The 16,545-nt window shown below is 35.0% G+C and overlaps 1 protein-coding gene across 2 annotated transcripts in view; it reads right to left on the reverse strand.

Annotated features, from left to right (window-relative positions):
- LOC148278837 (uncharacterized) overlaps positions 1 to 15,883 on the reverse strand; it is a 39,836-nt gene extending 23,953 nt beyond the window's left edge. For both annotated transcript variants that reach the window (XM_088230810.1, XM_088230809.1), the window contains exons 1-3: positions 15,411 to 15,883; positions 2,540 to 2,637; positions 1,517 to 1,672 (exon numbers count right to left, since the gene is read on the reverse strand). In XM_088230810.1, coding sequence (XP_088086936.1) covers positions 1,517 to 1,672; positions 2,540 to 2,637; positions 15,411 to 15,591 — 435 coding nt within the window. In that variant the 5' untranslated portion in view covers positions 15,592 to 15,883. The remainder of the gene's footprint in view (positions 1 to 1,516; positions 1,673 to 2,539; positions 2,638 to 15,410) is intronic.
- Between the last annotated feature and the right edge of the window lie 662 nt (positions 15,884 to 16,545).

Genomic DNA, 16,545 nt, shown 5'->3' on the forward strand with positions numbered 1-16,545 from the left:
TTCCCAATATTTAGGGAAAAAAACGTTGTATGCATTTTATGCAATTGCAAAATTTTATTTTCGTGTTTTTAAGGTTAAGTACCTAGATACAATTATTTAATCATGTATTATTTTTAATTCAATAAAAAATAACACATTTTAGCATTGCTTGAAAAAATACATTTTTTAAAATTAAATCAGCAGTATATTTAGTATAGTCTTGTACAATAATTATATTTTAACTAAAAATAAACAACTTTTCAATTAAATAAATCTTTCGTGTCAACAACGTCGGGAATCGAACCCGAGACCTCTTGCACGGAAGGCAAACACGCTGACCACTACACGACGAGGCCGACTAAGGAATTAGAAAAATGCAAATATATAACAACAATATTTTGAGTTTGTCCAAATTTTTGTAGACAAGGACTGGATTCAACTCCCTAAGGAGCTGTTTATATTAACATATTACAACAAAGATGAAGAACATTTAAGAGAAGGTAATATAGAAGTCTAGGCATCTACAGGGCTTATGACCTGTCCAATGGCTGGTTTGAGTGTAGGTGAAATGTGGGTGAAATAATTCAATTGGATGAATCTCACCCGCATAAATAAAGGTTTCAGCTCTTTAACTTCACAATCATCAACAGATGAAAGAATTGAAGGAATATAGATGTTTAAATATGGGCAGAATGGTGAATGTTACACAGTGTGTAAAGTGGCCACTTAAACCAGCCATTGACAGGTCATAAGCCCTGTAGATGCCTAGACTTCTATATTACCTTTCCTAAAATGTTCTTCATTTCTGTTGTAATATGTTAATGTTATCAGCTCCCCAGGGAGTTGAATCCAGTCCTTGTCTACAAAAATTTGGACAAACTCAAAATATTGTTGATAAATTCACCTGGTCCATGAAGAAGTATCGAAATTGAAAATTCGGCGGCCTCCGTGGTGTAGTGGTCAAGACGCTTGACTCACACACGGAAGGTTCCGGGTTCGATTCCCGGTGAGAACACAAAAATTAAAATGTGATTTTTCTCAAGCCTGGGTGCTTTGTGATGTAATTCACCACTGTAATTAGGCCTCCTGGCCTGTTGTGGTGCAAAAAAAATAAAAAATGTTTAAATGTTTTAAAAAATAACATTTTCAGGTGTGCCCAGTATGTAGGTGAAATAATTCAATTAGATGAATCTCACCCGCATAAATAAAGGTTTCAGCTCTTTAACTTCACAAACATCAACAGACGAAAGAATTGAATGAATATAGTTGTTCAAATATGGGCAGATTGGTGAATGTTACACAGTGTGTAAAGTTTCTATATTACCTGCTCTTAAATGTTCTTCATCTCTGTTGTAATATGCAAATATATAAGATCTCAGAACTCACAATAATTTAGTCACGAGCCATAAGACGCACACGAGTACAGTCGAACGTAATCCGACACGACCGACCATCCGGCCGAGCTGAAGTTTTGAGCAATTTTTGGCCGAAGCTGAAACTCGTTTTCGAGTTCGATTCGCAGCGAGTGATTACGTACCGCCGTTTGGTCCGTGAGGCCGACTTCGGACAGGTCTATCCGGGTGAAGCGGGCCCTCCTCAGCACGGCCTCGAGGGCCTCGCAGGCCGCGGGGGGCAGGGCCTCCTGGCACAGGCGCAGGACGCCCTGGCGCTGCGCCCCGTACAGGGGGCTCTCCTGGAACATGGAATATTCATAGCATCAAGTATTTAGATTAACAATAATAACGACAAAGATGTAGCACATGTAATAGAAGGGAATTTATTACAGGGTGTATGACCTGTCATTGTCTGGTTTAAGTGGTCACTTTACAACTGCTCATAATAAAAATGTCATGTAAAAATGAACTGGCAGTGCACAATGGAGTTTTAGTCCCGACACTTATGTATGGAAGTGAAACATGGAACTGGCAGACGAAGGATGAATGCCGAGTGATCTCTTAGATGAATGTGCAGGAAATCAATGTATGACAGGGTTACGAATGATGAAATCAGGCGAGTGTAAATCTGAGTCAGGTATAATTGGCAAGATTAAGGGTCTCCGGGATGGTTTGATCACGTAGAACGAATGGACGACGAAAGAATGATAAAACAAATATATATGGTTAGAATGAATGGTAACATCAGACGATGACGACCGAGGAAGACGTGGCACGATCAGATAAACCGAAATCTTAAGTCTGGTCATGTCAAAAGCAGGCAGAACCGAAGGGCGTGTATGACGAGATGTATGAATGTGGAAGAAGCTATAAATGTGTGCCAGGATAGACGTGTGTGGCGCTCCATTCTCTCTGCCCAACATTCACCATTTTGCCTATGTTTGAATATGCATAATTCTTCTAACTTGGCAGTTCACAATAGAGTCCCGGTGCCGGCCTTAATGCATAGAAGCGAAGTATGGAATTGGAAAAACGAGGATGAAAGTATGGTGAATGCTGTTGAAAAGCGGTCTCTCGGGCGAATGTGTGGTAAAACTGGATATTTTGTTTTTTAATAAAATTAAGGGTCAGATATTAGAAACGTCAAGGATCAAAATATAACATACCTTAAGCTGACGAAGGACATCTTGCAACGGTGGTGTATCATGCTTTTGGCAGGACCTGATATAGTGGCTTATCAGCTCTTCTGAAGATATCTCTTCCACTGCAAAAAAAAAGAAACCTGGTTTTTAACAATTTATTTATTTATTTATTATATATACGGCCTAAGCCAATTACAACAGTTACATGAAGAAACATAAATGCAAGAAACTGAACAAAAAGAACATAAAACTATTTAGCAAAGACAAACAAGGGCAAAACAATCATTGTATACAATATATTCAAATAAACGAAAGACCTAAAAACTTTGAGCTTAACCATGCCAATCCAACTTCATCCCACACTGTTTAGTCGCGAAGAGATCTACGAAAAGCCGGAAGATCTGTCCCAAAGAATTCCAAGTCGTGTGAAGAATTGACTAATCTACACATTCTGGACATTGGGGCATAAAAACCAAAGTTGCTCTTAGAAGATTTAATAAATAGCAGATTTTGACTTCTGGTGACGCGGTTGGGAACATGAAAAGAAATTGATTGCAACAGAGATGGGACATCACTTAAAGCATTAAGTATTTAAAAAATGCATATAAGGTCCATCTCAGTTCTACGTCTCTCTAATGAAGACAGATTAAGAGATTGCTCTATTTCAAAATAGGAATAATTACCCCTTTGTAAGCCGAGCAACCATGCCACTTTCCTTAGAAAACGGTGTTGGACAGACTCGATATGGTCAATATGAGTCCTGTAGAATGGAGACCAAATAGGAGAAGCGTATTCTAGATGGGGTCGAACTAGTGAGCATTAAAGAGTTTTGATGGCATTAATATTTTTGAAGTCCGCCGTCACTCTATTGATAAAACCGAGAAGTTTGAGAGATTTGTTTACAATATTATCAATTTGAAGAAATACGGAATTATATAAGTGATTCTTAGTTTATTATTTTTTTTAAATTTGGAATAATGAAAAGAACAGAAGTCTTTGATAAAAGTACAAAATTAATGATAATATGCAATGCTTTCATACTTCCACACTTTGTGTATGGATGAAGTCAAAGAGCTGAAATCTTTACTTATGCGGGTGAGATTCATCTAATTTAAAAAAAAAACTGGTTTCAGCTCTTTGACTTCACAAACATCAACAGATGAAAGAATTCAAGGAATGTAGATGTTCAAATATGGGCGGAATGGTGAATGTTACAGTGTGTAAAGTGGCCACTTAAACCAGCCAATGACAGGTCATGAGCCCTGTAGCAGTGGCGAATGGTGATTTTATTTACAGGTAAGCTATAAAAAAAAATATATATATTTGTACCTACATAGAAGGTACATAATATAATGTAAGTAATATATACTATAAATTGATATTCTTCTGTGGTTCTGTGTGATACAACAACTCTCATCTATGAAATCAACTTAAGCGATGTAACTTCTTGATATATTATATTATGTCCCGTAAAGTCAACACGACTAGTTAATTTTTTTTTAAATTCATTGCCCAAAAAAAATTATGTTCAAAACTCGTTTATTTATCGTAGCTGCTCCAAATTTAATTTACTTTGTCCCCATTTAGATATTTTTAATACAAAATTTTGAAACTTTTTGAAACACTGTAAAATGAAACATTTGTCAGTGTGTAATAAGTTTATGTTCCTTTAAATATGTTTATTTTATTATAATATCAAAATGTTGAATTGGTCAACTGTATTATGAAAATCCCTCTGCTCCACTCCTCCGCTCGATTCCCTCATCCCTTAGCCTTCTTACGAGCTGTTTCTCATGTCTTATATAATATATTATTTTCTCTTTACTGTGTAACATGTTCTCTCATTATATTTGTGAAAAACTTTAACTGGATGTACATACTAATTTTTATATTTTGTATTCTTATATAACAGCTGTTGTTTTTCCTTAATAAATAAAAATAAAATACCCTGGAGAAACTCGGTCTGGTGGAGCCGAGGATAATACCCGCACTCTCTCATGTTTTTAATGATATTGGTAGTATCAAATTGATATATTTCGCTTACGTTCACAGTCTCCTTGAATATGCCTCCTTTGTGTGCTGTGTGGTCTCCTCAGTATTCCATACACAAGATGAGGCTTGATAATATTCAGAAAACATTTTTGAGACATCTCAATTGGAGATCCAGATTTAGGGACCTTAACTATAAAGCTTCTTGTCATAAACATAATATACTTAGTCTTGAGGATCGTCGTTTGGTATTAGATATGGGGATTTTACATGATTTTCTTAATGGACGTCTTGATAGGCCTGTTCTGGTTTCTGAGTTGGCCCTTAACGTACCTGGCTACCGCACCCGTCACACGAATCGATCTCTTTTCCATGTACCCACAGTTCGTACCAACTATTTTTATTTTTTTATTTATTTTATTTTCTTTTATTCAGGAAACATACAGTACAGTTACAAAGTTCAATATTTTACACAATTAGACTTAATTCTAATGGACCAGTGAAGTTTCCATATTAAAAAGCAATTATATGTAAGGTTAATTATGAAAGCATAAAAAAGAGAAGGAAAAAGAAAACATAAATGAAAGTTGTTTAAAAATTAAAATTTAAGTGAAAAAATGATATTTTAAGGTTAGTAGTTTGTAGTGAGTATTTACAAATGGAAAAAATATGAAAAATGAAGAAAATTTGTAAGAGTAATTAAAAATTAAGAATGGAAATAAAGAATGAAAAACATGCTCAGATGTAAAAATAAAATAAAATAGTAATAACATTTTTTTTAAAAAAGGAAAAACATAACCACATATTTATTTTAAGGGATTCAAAGAAACGATGAGAAGAATCTTTAAGTGAAATATAAGACAGTAAATTTAGGTCAATTTAAAAAACATCTTCAAAATTAATGACATTAACATTAATTAACATATATAATATAAGTAATTAAAAGTAGTTCAAAAGTATAAAAACATGCCAATGGCAGCAGAGAAAAAAGAAAAAATAAAGAAGGAATAACAAGTATAGCAAGTAATCGTTAAAATTTGAAAAAGCAATATAAGGAGAAGATTTTAAACCAAGAGAAGTCGATAAGATTTCATTAAAAAATTTTAGTAGTAATACAAAATTTCAAAAGAGAAATTTGATTATAATAATAATACTAATGTATGTAATTTGAGTGATATAAGAGAAAAAGGGACCAACGGGAGTTTTATTCAAAAGTTTTAAATACACTATTTTTAAATAATTGTAATCCTGTATGATAGATATCTATATGGTTAAAAAAGCTGTTAAAAGTGGAACACGATCTGTGTAAAAAGTATGCACAAAACTCTCCTCTGATTCGCTTGACGCGTATTTATAATTTATTTTTCAATAACATAGACATACACCGCAAGACAAATAAATTTACGAGTTCTCAAAAAAAACTAAAATTGACATATAATGAATTATTCTTGATATTTAATTAGTTTTTTTTATATTGTTTGACATATGTGATGACTACTCGTTATTTCAAGGTTAAAATAAAAAATCTTACTCATGAATTGTACTTAAAAATTGCCATTATATATCAGGTATCAGATTACCCGAACCTTAGAGACCCATAACGGTTCATTTATGGTCGAGTGTTTGTGATGGAATAATAAAAGACATGTTATTTTTTAATTCATATTTAAGAAGTAGGTTCTTATCGCTTTATTTTAAATTAAAGTATTTTACATTTAAACATATTTATAACATTTAAAAATATTTAGTACTTAGTGAATTCACCTTTATTTTTTATAACATGTAAAATTCTATTATTTAGAGAAGCGTAAAGCGAATCTAAAATTTCTGATGTTATTTCTTCTTCCCAAACTTGAATTAAGTTTTTTTTTAATTCCTCAATGTTTTTTGATTTTTTTTTCCCGACTTTTTTTTTCATAATCGCCCATAAATTTTCTATCGGGTTCAAATCAGGGCTATTCCCGGGCCACGTCAACGATTTTAAGCCAATTTTCTCCTTGAATTCATTGATCTATAAAAAAACAATAAATTATTTATCATGTGGTCACAAAATGCATTAAAAAATATATATATTTGTACTCACAGTGCGGGCTCTATGGCACGGCGCAGAATCGTCCTGAAAAATTGGGTCCGCGGTATACTGCGTAATGTCCTCGATTGTTGGAATAATATGTTTTTTTAACACTTTTTTGTACTGAATGGCATTCATCGTACCCTGTACAAAATTTAGAGGTCCTAAACCGTATGCTGTCATGCACCCCCAAATCATCACGTAGGGTGAATGTTTAACGGTTCGAGTGACGCACGACGGATGATATCTTTCCCCACGTTTTCGTCGAACTATCTTTCTGCCGTCTGGACCAAAAAGGTTGAATTTTGATTCATCAGAGAAAACAACATTTTGCCAATCCTCCAAGGTCCAATTCTGGTGCTCTTTCGCCCAATCCAGTCTAGCCTTCTTCATTTTGTCCGTGAGTAATGGTTTCTTTGCGGGACTCCGTGCTTGGAAACCATGCTCCAACAGCCGCCTGGACACTGTTTTTACTGAAAATGTTGATGTGCTGGTAGACTGCACCTCTGAGTGTATTTCAGGTGCCGTTAAAAATCGATCGCGCATAACAATTTTTTTTATTAAGCGATCATCTCGGGCAGATGTCACGCGCCCCCGTCCGCTTCCTTTTTTCCGTTCTATGGATCCAGTTTCTTGGATTTTTTTTAAATAAAAACCTCACTGCACCTTCTGAATACCCAACTCAACGAGATATTTCACAATTAGATATGTTTTCTTGCGACAATGTGATTATTTTGGATTTTATCGCAATCGACATTTGCTTTGCACTTTCCATGATTGTTGTGTTATGTTCACTCAAACGCGGGTAAAACAAGACTGTTGAGACATTTTAAAATGTAAATATTGTAGAAAGGTGACACATAGTGTCCTTAATTTATTAAACAAAAGAAAGAGGTATCGATAAAGGATTTCTTAGAAAAAGGGTTCAGTAAAGTCAAGGGGCGCGGTAGCAGGTAAACTCGTAATTTTTTTTGTCTTGCGGTGTATTTAACTGCAGTAAACTCACTTTTAAAACCAAAATTAAAAAACTATTATACGAAAAAAATTATGTTTCTTGATAAAAAAAAAATATTTTTACATTATAAATTTAAGTTGTTTCTATTCACTCATATCAAACACACACTCACCCTGTCCATAAACCTACCCTCACACCCATATACAATCACACACATGTTCACATACCTACCAAAACCACACTCCACTTTTTTACACACGCATCCTCACACAAAAAAAAAAACTCGCACACGTGCACTTCTATGAATTATATCTAACTGAACTGGATTTTTATAATTGTATTTATGTGGAAAACTGATTTGGCTTAATTTTATGTTTTTTTTATAATGTTGTGTATATTTTTTTGTATTGCTATTGTTTTTCTGAATAAACAAAATTAAAATTAGAGATATCTCAGAAACTTCTTTTGGATTTTCTCTATCACAAGAGAGTACTTCAGTTCATGTGGCCCCCGAATCGTCGAGCCACTCTCGAGTCTACTTCGCACCGAGGACTTGTAAAGAGTTCTCAGTACTCAGTATTTTCGAAAACCCTGGCAGTACGCGGAACGAATCCTCACATCTTCAATGCATTACCACTGATTGTCTCTATGTGTTCATGAAATGTCAGGGTGTTTACAAATCTAACGCCCAGATCCTTGACATTCGATGCTCGTATCAGATTCTGGTTATTCATTTAGTGGAGAAAAAATAGAGTTTTTTGGGCCCTAGTGAAGGACCTAACTCTCTTCCGATATCGTTCTCGGTCTTTCCAGCCCTAGTAAACATACTTCCCAGAAACGAACTCAACTTTCGACATTATTACAGAGATGTGGGCGTTTTAACGACAGTATCCCACGAGAAATGTATTAAATATAATAGATGAGTAATTTACTTAAATATAAATACTCGGGAGAAAGACAGGTGACTTTGTTTGGCACTTTTCCAATACAGCGCGAGTATAGGGTCACCAGAAGGTAATTTCCTTCTAATGAAGAGCTTTCCTCACTACTGACTTTTCAATTCATATTATTACAATGGATAACTCATATAGAGTGACGCAAAAGTACTAAAATTGAACTGACTAGCTGGATTGCCTCCCTAGGGAGTTATTCATGTATAAATTTATTGCAACAGAGAGGGAAACATTATTGAGAAGGGAATATGGAAATCTAGGCATTTACAGGGGACCTGTCATTGGCTGGTTTAAGTGGCCACTTTATTGTATATATTCCCTTCTCAATAATGTTTTCCCTCTCTGTTGCAATAAATTAAAATATGAATAACTCCCTAGGAGGGAATCCAGCCAGACTGCAAGCATTTGGACATACCCAAACATTGTTGATATTACCGTATTTTCACCATGGATTATGGCACTATAAATATTTACCGTCGGCGTGTCTCAACGGTTTTGCTTTGTTGATTAAATAGTTTATTATGGGAACTAGTCATTTAATATCCCATTAAAATGTGAAAATTCGCATTCACATGCATTTTGAGCCCATATATTTTTTTTTGTTGTTTTTTACAATAAACATGATAATAAAACAGAGTATTAAAAAAATAAAGCATAATTACATATCAACAAAATACATATTAATAGAAAAATAGTAAACGAAAAATCCCACGAAGGCATGGTCTGTTCGTGGATATACAAGAAAATGTTAATGAATTTTTGCTCCTATAATAAATAATGGACAGTTATAATATTTTTGTATAACATAACAAAGAAAAAATAAAATATTCTGTAAAAGATAATTTGGTATTTTTTTTATAGTAATTAAAAAAGGAAATAAAAAATATTTTAAAAAAACACAAAAATATTCCTTATTATTAAAGGGCACCAAAATAAATCATAGAAAAAAAGAGTTCATATCTTTAGTTTGAATCCAGGATAGTGCCTGTTTTTTAAAAGAAGGAAAATTTTGAAAGTTTGGAATCAATGAAATATTATCATTAAAAAAATAATTAAAAATTTTTGGGCCTATAAAATATGCATGTCTCTGTGCGAGCCTCGTTTTACAATGTGCTATTTCTAACACACGATTCCTTCTTTGAAGACAGACAGGAAGACGGATATTGGAAGACAGGCCATCTTCATTGTTACAATTCCAGACATAAATTTTGGGAGCGCCTTGTAGCATAAGCCGCCTGATTGTCTACGGAGAATCGTGTTGCAAAGATTGCCAAAAAATACTTCTCAAAACACGCACATCTCGTAGACGGCGAATTTTCAATAGAAATAGATTTATTCCTATTTTATAGAAAAAAAAATATGATACAATGTGCAGTCGAACTTGGTTATAGCATCACGGAAATAGCGAGTTCTCGGATGTAACGAGGCAACATTCGTCGACATTTTGGTTGATGGTTTTCTCCATCCATTTGCTCACTTTTATAACGAGCTACATCTCAGTTGTTGTATGCTGATGATGCAGTTCTGTTAGCAAGCAGCAAGGATGATTTGCAGCAAATAGTCTCTAGAACGTATGATGTATGTAAGTCACTGCACAACTCGGCTCCGGAATATCTAAGGGAACTATGCATTCCAGATGAACTGGCTGACAGGCGTCTCACGCTTAGATCAGCTACGTCTTCGGCGAGAGGAAAAGTTATTATACCTCTACGCAAACAGCGCACTAAATTTAGTGAACGCGCATTTGCGGTCGCAGGCCCTATGGCATGGAATGCTCTCCCAGCAGAGGTGCGAGGCTGCGAAAGTGAAGTGATGTTTCGGAAAAAACTTAAAACCCACTTGTTCTCTAAATCATTTGAATAAATCCGTAGCACGTGACATGAAAATAAATTATTTTAATTAAATTACAAATTTAAAAGCTTCAATTAAATTAACTTAACAATAGAATCACCATGTAAGGCGCCCTTGAGGTATTTTATTACGAAAATGGCGCTTTATAAGTTATCCATAATAAATAAATAAATAAGGCATTTACAGGATTGGCGTGTCCCTATATTGTTTCGTTTTTTACAAAATGGTTTATTATGGGAACTAGAACCATCAGAACCCGTAAAAAGCACAGTTTTATCTGCTGTCTTCGGGCGCACGGCGCACGGCGCACGGTATACAAATATAACTATTTTTAAAATACGCAAAACCTACCGAAACAGAAAATTTTATTCTGATACTCTGTCTAGAATTATATTAATTGTCAAAATCCCTGCGAGCAAGCAGGTTTTGTGGCGGGGAGGGGTACACGGGAGCAGATCCTAAACATTCCCCAGCTGATTGAGAAGTGCCGTGAGTTCAATGAGCCAATGTTACTGTGTTTTATTGACTCCACAAAGGCCTTTGACTGTGTATGTTGGCAACGTATACTAGAGATGGGTGTGCCACAGCATCTCACATTACTGGTGAAAAATTTATACATGGATTGGTCAGCAAGAGTAAGGATGGAGAATGCACTGTCAGCTTCATTTAAAGCAGAAAGAGGTGTGCGTCAAGGTTGCATCTTGTCGCCGAAACTCTTCAACCTTTACGGTGAATATATATTGAGGAGAGCGCTGGATGGGAGGAATGGTGGTGTCAAAGTGGGAGGTCGACAAATATCAAATCTGAGATGTGCAGACGACACGACACTGATTTCCAAAGATGAAACCGAGCTAGCAGAAGCCTTCAGACGGATAGAGCTGGAGAGTGAGGCTCTGGGTCTTAAAATAAATGAAAGTAAGAAAAAACTAATGATTGTAGACAGAGCTGGCAGTCTCCTAAGGACAAGACAGATGCGAGACCTTGAACTGATGGATGACTTTGTGTACCTCGGCTCGCTTATCTCCAACAACGGCAGTTGCAGACCTGAGATTGGTCGCAGGATTCAAATGGCCAAAGAAGCAATGAACCGTTGGAGAAGATTTGGCGAGATCGAGGTATAACAATAAACACAAAAAAGCGGTTGATAGAAGCCCTCCGTTTTCCTATATGGGGCTGAAACGTGGACAATGCGTGCCTACGAGAGGAAGAGGATCGATGCATTCGAGATGTGGTGTCGGAGAAGGCTGCTGCGTGTGCCTCGGACAGCCAGAAGGACGAATGCATCGATACTGGAAGAGCTCCATATTACAACTCATCTATCAGTGGTGTGTTTGAGAAGGATACTGCATTTCTTCGGACATATTGCTAGACGCGAGCCAGACAATCTAGAAAAGGCAATAATGTCTGGCCGAGTTGAAGGCAGGAGAAGCCGGGGTAGAATCCCACATAGATGGACTGACCAAATAAAGGTGGCTACGGGGCTAAAATTTGATGAGTCAGTTCGTCGGGCTGAGGACAGACTGGGGTGGAACAGACTAATCAGAAGTGTTCATGGTGATCACGATCCTCAGCTTTGAGGGACCGACTTGGAAGAAGACTGTCTAAAAAAATAACGAAATCGGTTCAGTTTTGAGGTGCGAAAAACGGTACGGCGAAACGTCAATTTTGTCCATTCTAACAAAAGGTCTGACATGCAGTTGTCTTTTTTACACAGTATCCGGAGGCATCTGCGAGACAGTGACAGGAAAACAATGTCAATTATTTATCAAAATTCTCTGTCCTCACAATTTATTTGAACCGAAACACAAAAATAACAATGTTTACGTACATATCTTATTTGGACTAAATACAATGATTGATATCAAATATTCAATTGTGTTCATTTAATCTATTACTAAGAACTCAAATCTAGCAATAGCAAAGCATTGCCGGGTTCAGCTCGTACATTATAAAGAAAACCAAGTATTAAAATATATTTTGTCCCGATAAACTATTCAATAATAGTTTGCCATCGGCTGCTCAGACATTAGTTTTAATTATTAATTAAATAAGAAGAGTACAGACATAATACTGTATAAAGCATTTAAGTTTGTAAGCGAAAATTCTTGATGGAAGTTCATTGTAATTTATTATATAAATAAAAGACGAGTGATACTTAAATCCACAAATTTGGAATATCTAGTGACTGGTTTCATCGCTTTCGCGACATCTTCGAGACTGGTTTCTTTATTAAAGAGTTTATTTTTAAATTTATGAGTTTATTTTTCTTTGGTAGAATCAATAATAAGATATGGTATAAAGTCGTGGGGACATTCGACTAAAACTAATATTAAAATGATCCAGGGTCTACAGTATTCTGTAGTTAAGCGAATTGTACCTGCAGAGATTTACGAACAAAGAAGTAATAATGATCTCCTGTACAAAACAATCAAAACTCTGCCTGTTCGAGGACTACTGTGGCTTTGCATCATTTTGGAACAATTTCATAGTAATACATTCAAGTTTCCTCTCAAACATAACCATAATACACGCTTCACGTCTAATGATGGCTTGGTAGTACCAAAAGTATGTAATAAATATGGAAATAGAACTCTCAAATATTTAGTACATAGAATTTTTAATTTATTACCAAAAGAACTTAAATTTAACTCACATTGTAACAAGAGCAAAATAAGAGAGTGGCTACTCGATCAAGAGTTTATATATGAATAGTAGCTTAGGTGTAAATATTTTATTTTTTCATATATTTTCTTGTATTTAAAAAATAAATTTATATATTATTATTTGTATAAACATGTTTATTCTGATCTTTCCGGCTGTTAATTTTTATATGTTATTCATTGTTTTTATAAATGTAAATAATATTATTAAGTCAGTATAAATATAATTTTCACCAACAAGCTACAAAAAGTGGCTTGGTGGGATTTTAGTTTAAGTAAAAATATAACAAGTGAAATTTTTTTAAATTGTAAAAATGTATAATTATGCTATTATAATTAAATTAAAATAATCATATCATAATAAGCTAATGCAATAAGCTAAGAGTTTGCCTACTTAACATGTACCATTTAAAACCATACATACCATACCCAGTGCTGAGACTAGTTTACTTGGGGCTAGTTGACCCAATTATTCAATATGGATTAAGAATATGGGGACTAAGTTTTAAATCTTATACGGATAGTCTTGAACTTACAGGTACAAATGTTAAAAATTATCGTACCTGTAAAAATAAAGAATGAGGCAAAAGACAACAATAAAATATTATTTGATTTTGTTAACGTTTTGCCAATTGACAAACAGTGTCAGTATAAGATAATGACAGATCATTTCCTCGATTGCAATTTTAAATCCAAAATAAACCACCAGATCGTGACCCGACAAGTATCGGCACAGCAGCTGATGGTACCACGACAGAAAAACTACTATGGTGACAGAACAATGGGTAGTGTAGTACCAAAACTGTACAATTTAATACCAGCCAAAAATCGTGAAGAAAAAAACCTAATTTCATTTTGAAAAATAGTCAAAAAATTATTAAACAGCAAGTGAAACTTAAGTGTATAAATATATTTTATTCTTTAATTATTATTAAACTATGCACTTACTTATAATTTTTTTTTTTAAATGTAATGTAACCCGCAGACAAGCTTCGGCTTTGCGGGAACAAAAATACACTTATGTATGTTACTTATTTGTTAAAATGAATAAAACTTAAAAAAAAAAAAAATGTATTTATACAAAACAGAGGTAAGGATAGATAATTCAAAGTTATATGAAAGTAAATTAAATAAAGTTATTTTTATCTTAAGGATCATTATCGAAAAATTTTCTTCGGGTTAACTAATGAGTTAAATATAGATGAGTTATAATAGCATATCAACTCATTAGTTAAACCGAAGAAAAAAAATTGATAATGATCCTTAAGATAAAAATAACTTTATTTAATTTTCTTTTATATAACTTTGAATTATCTATCCTAACCTCTGTTTTGTATAAATACATTGAACTCTTCAATAAAGATACCAGTCTCGAAGATGTCGCGAAAGCGATGAAACCGGTCACTGGATATTCCAAATTTGTGTATTAAAGTATCACTCGTCTTTTATTTATTTAATAAAATAATACTGTATACGTATGAAATGATGAATGTAAAATAAAATAAAATATTAAACTGATAAAAATAGTTTAAAGAAATAAAAAAAATTTAAAGTAAGAAAATAGAGTAAAATATACAATAAAAATTAAATAATAGCAATTTACTTTTGTCTGTCTTTAAACTGTATTTTTTTTAATGTTATTCTCTCCCAGCAGAGGTGTGAGGCTGTGAAAGTGAAGTGATTAAATAGGTGCGAAGGTTTTCACGGTCACTGTTATCAATATTATGTATCTTTTTTGGGTGATACCGTGTATGTTGGATTTGATCCGACGTTTCGGCTACCATTGCAGGAGCCATCTTCAGGGAAAACTGTGTGTTTTATAGAGAAATGTATGTGTTTATGTACTAGTAAGTGATGTTTCGGAAAAAACTTAAAACCTACTTGTTCTCTAAATCATTTGAATAAATCCGTAGCACGTGACAACAAAATAAATTATTTTAATTAAATTACAAATTTAAAAGCTTCAATTAAATTAACTTAACAATAGAATCACCATGTAAAGCGCCCTTGAGGTATTTTATTACAAAAATGGCGCTATATAAGTTATCCATAATTAATTAATTATATTGTAGATTGTTTGTTTCTTTAAAATAAATAAATAAAAATAAATACAAAAATAATAAAAAACGTCAACAGATGGTAGAGTTGAGGAAATGTGATGTTTTTACATAGGCAGAATGGTGAATGTTACACAGTGCATAAAGAGGCCACTTTAACCAGCCAACGACAGGTCATAGGCCCTGTAAATGCCTAGACTTCCGTATTCTCTTCTCAAAAATGTTTTCTCTCCCTGTTGCAACAAATTTAGATGCGTGTTGAATTTCAAAATATGTCGTATTTCTCATTTCGCTTACAGAACGGTCTCTAGAGGGATTTTTAACGCTGTCTTCTGAGAGTTATTACACGGAATATTTACCGGATTGCCACGGGTTGACAGGCTCCATGTACCCCGTGACGAGTTGGCTGTCATCCTTCGGGAAGGAAACGGAGTGCGCCCGCTTCGCCGTCCTCCCGGAGGAGACGAGCGAGCTCTTCTGGCGTTCCTTCCCGCCATCCGCTCCCTCGGGCGCCCCCTGGGGCAGGCGGTCGTCCGACATCTCACATCCCCGCGCCACAATCACATATCGACAGCGAGCGGGGACTCGCGAATACCGTCGCCCGCCAATCCTCCGCCTCCACGGCGACGGCGGCTAGAAACTGGGGCGAAACTCGACGGGGGCGCGGCCGGCCGCCCTGACAGCGCTCCGCGTGGCCTCTTCGATTGTTCTTTGAGTAATTTCGGGATTGTTATGGGACCGCGCGAAAGGAATACGATATACAAAGGATACATATAGACGGAGCCATCTTGGTTATTATAGTACTGAATACTCGTTCGTTCGCGAACGAATTGAATCAGTGAACCGTTGTAACAGCGACTCGAACGCGATCGATTATCATTCAAATATTTATATTCAGCAAAACATCGTTTCTTCTGGGAAACGATTTGGAATTGACGCTTTTTTTTTATCCTGCATTTTTTTTAAATGTACTGGTCATCATCATCATTCCCTTTCCACACCTAATGATACATAGGGCACTGCATTGGTAAACCAATTGCAGCGTATTCTAATCATTTTTGTTACATGAAGGTAAGATGATCGGTCTTACGCTTCAGGTACCAGTCCAGGGCCTATGAAATCATTCAAGTGTAAGAACACCCATTAAAATAAATATTTCAAATCAACCATGCCGGGAATCGAACCCGAGACCTCTCGCATAGGGTAGGCAAACGCGCTGACTGTTACATCACGAGGCTGTACTAGTCAGATAATATAAATATCGCTTTGCATGATTCCAACAGAAGCAGTATCACTCATAAAATGGAACTGTTAAAAGCAAACGTGGTCTGACTTTTCTTCATAGTATTCTGTATTTTCTCCTTGGATAGAAAAATACAAAATTTAAAAATATAGATTATACAAACATCACTCTGTCAGATTTAAAATTTACACTAAAAATGTATTATGTAACTTAGTAGACATTATAATAATAAATATGTACATCTCCTTCCC

This window comes from Micrasema longulum, unplaced genomic scaffold (genome assembly GCF_059751315.1).
Source record: "Micrasema longulum isolate JH-2025_06_02 unplaced genomic scaffold, ASM5975131v1 h1tg000820l, whole genome shotgun sequence".
NCBI classification, from domain to species: domain Eukaryota; kingdom Metazoa; phylum Arthropoda; class Insecta; order Trichoptera; family Brachycentridae; genus Micrasema; species Micrasema longulum.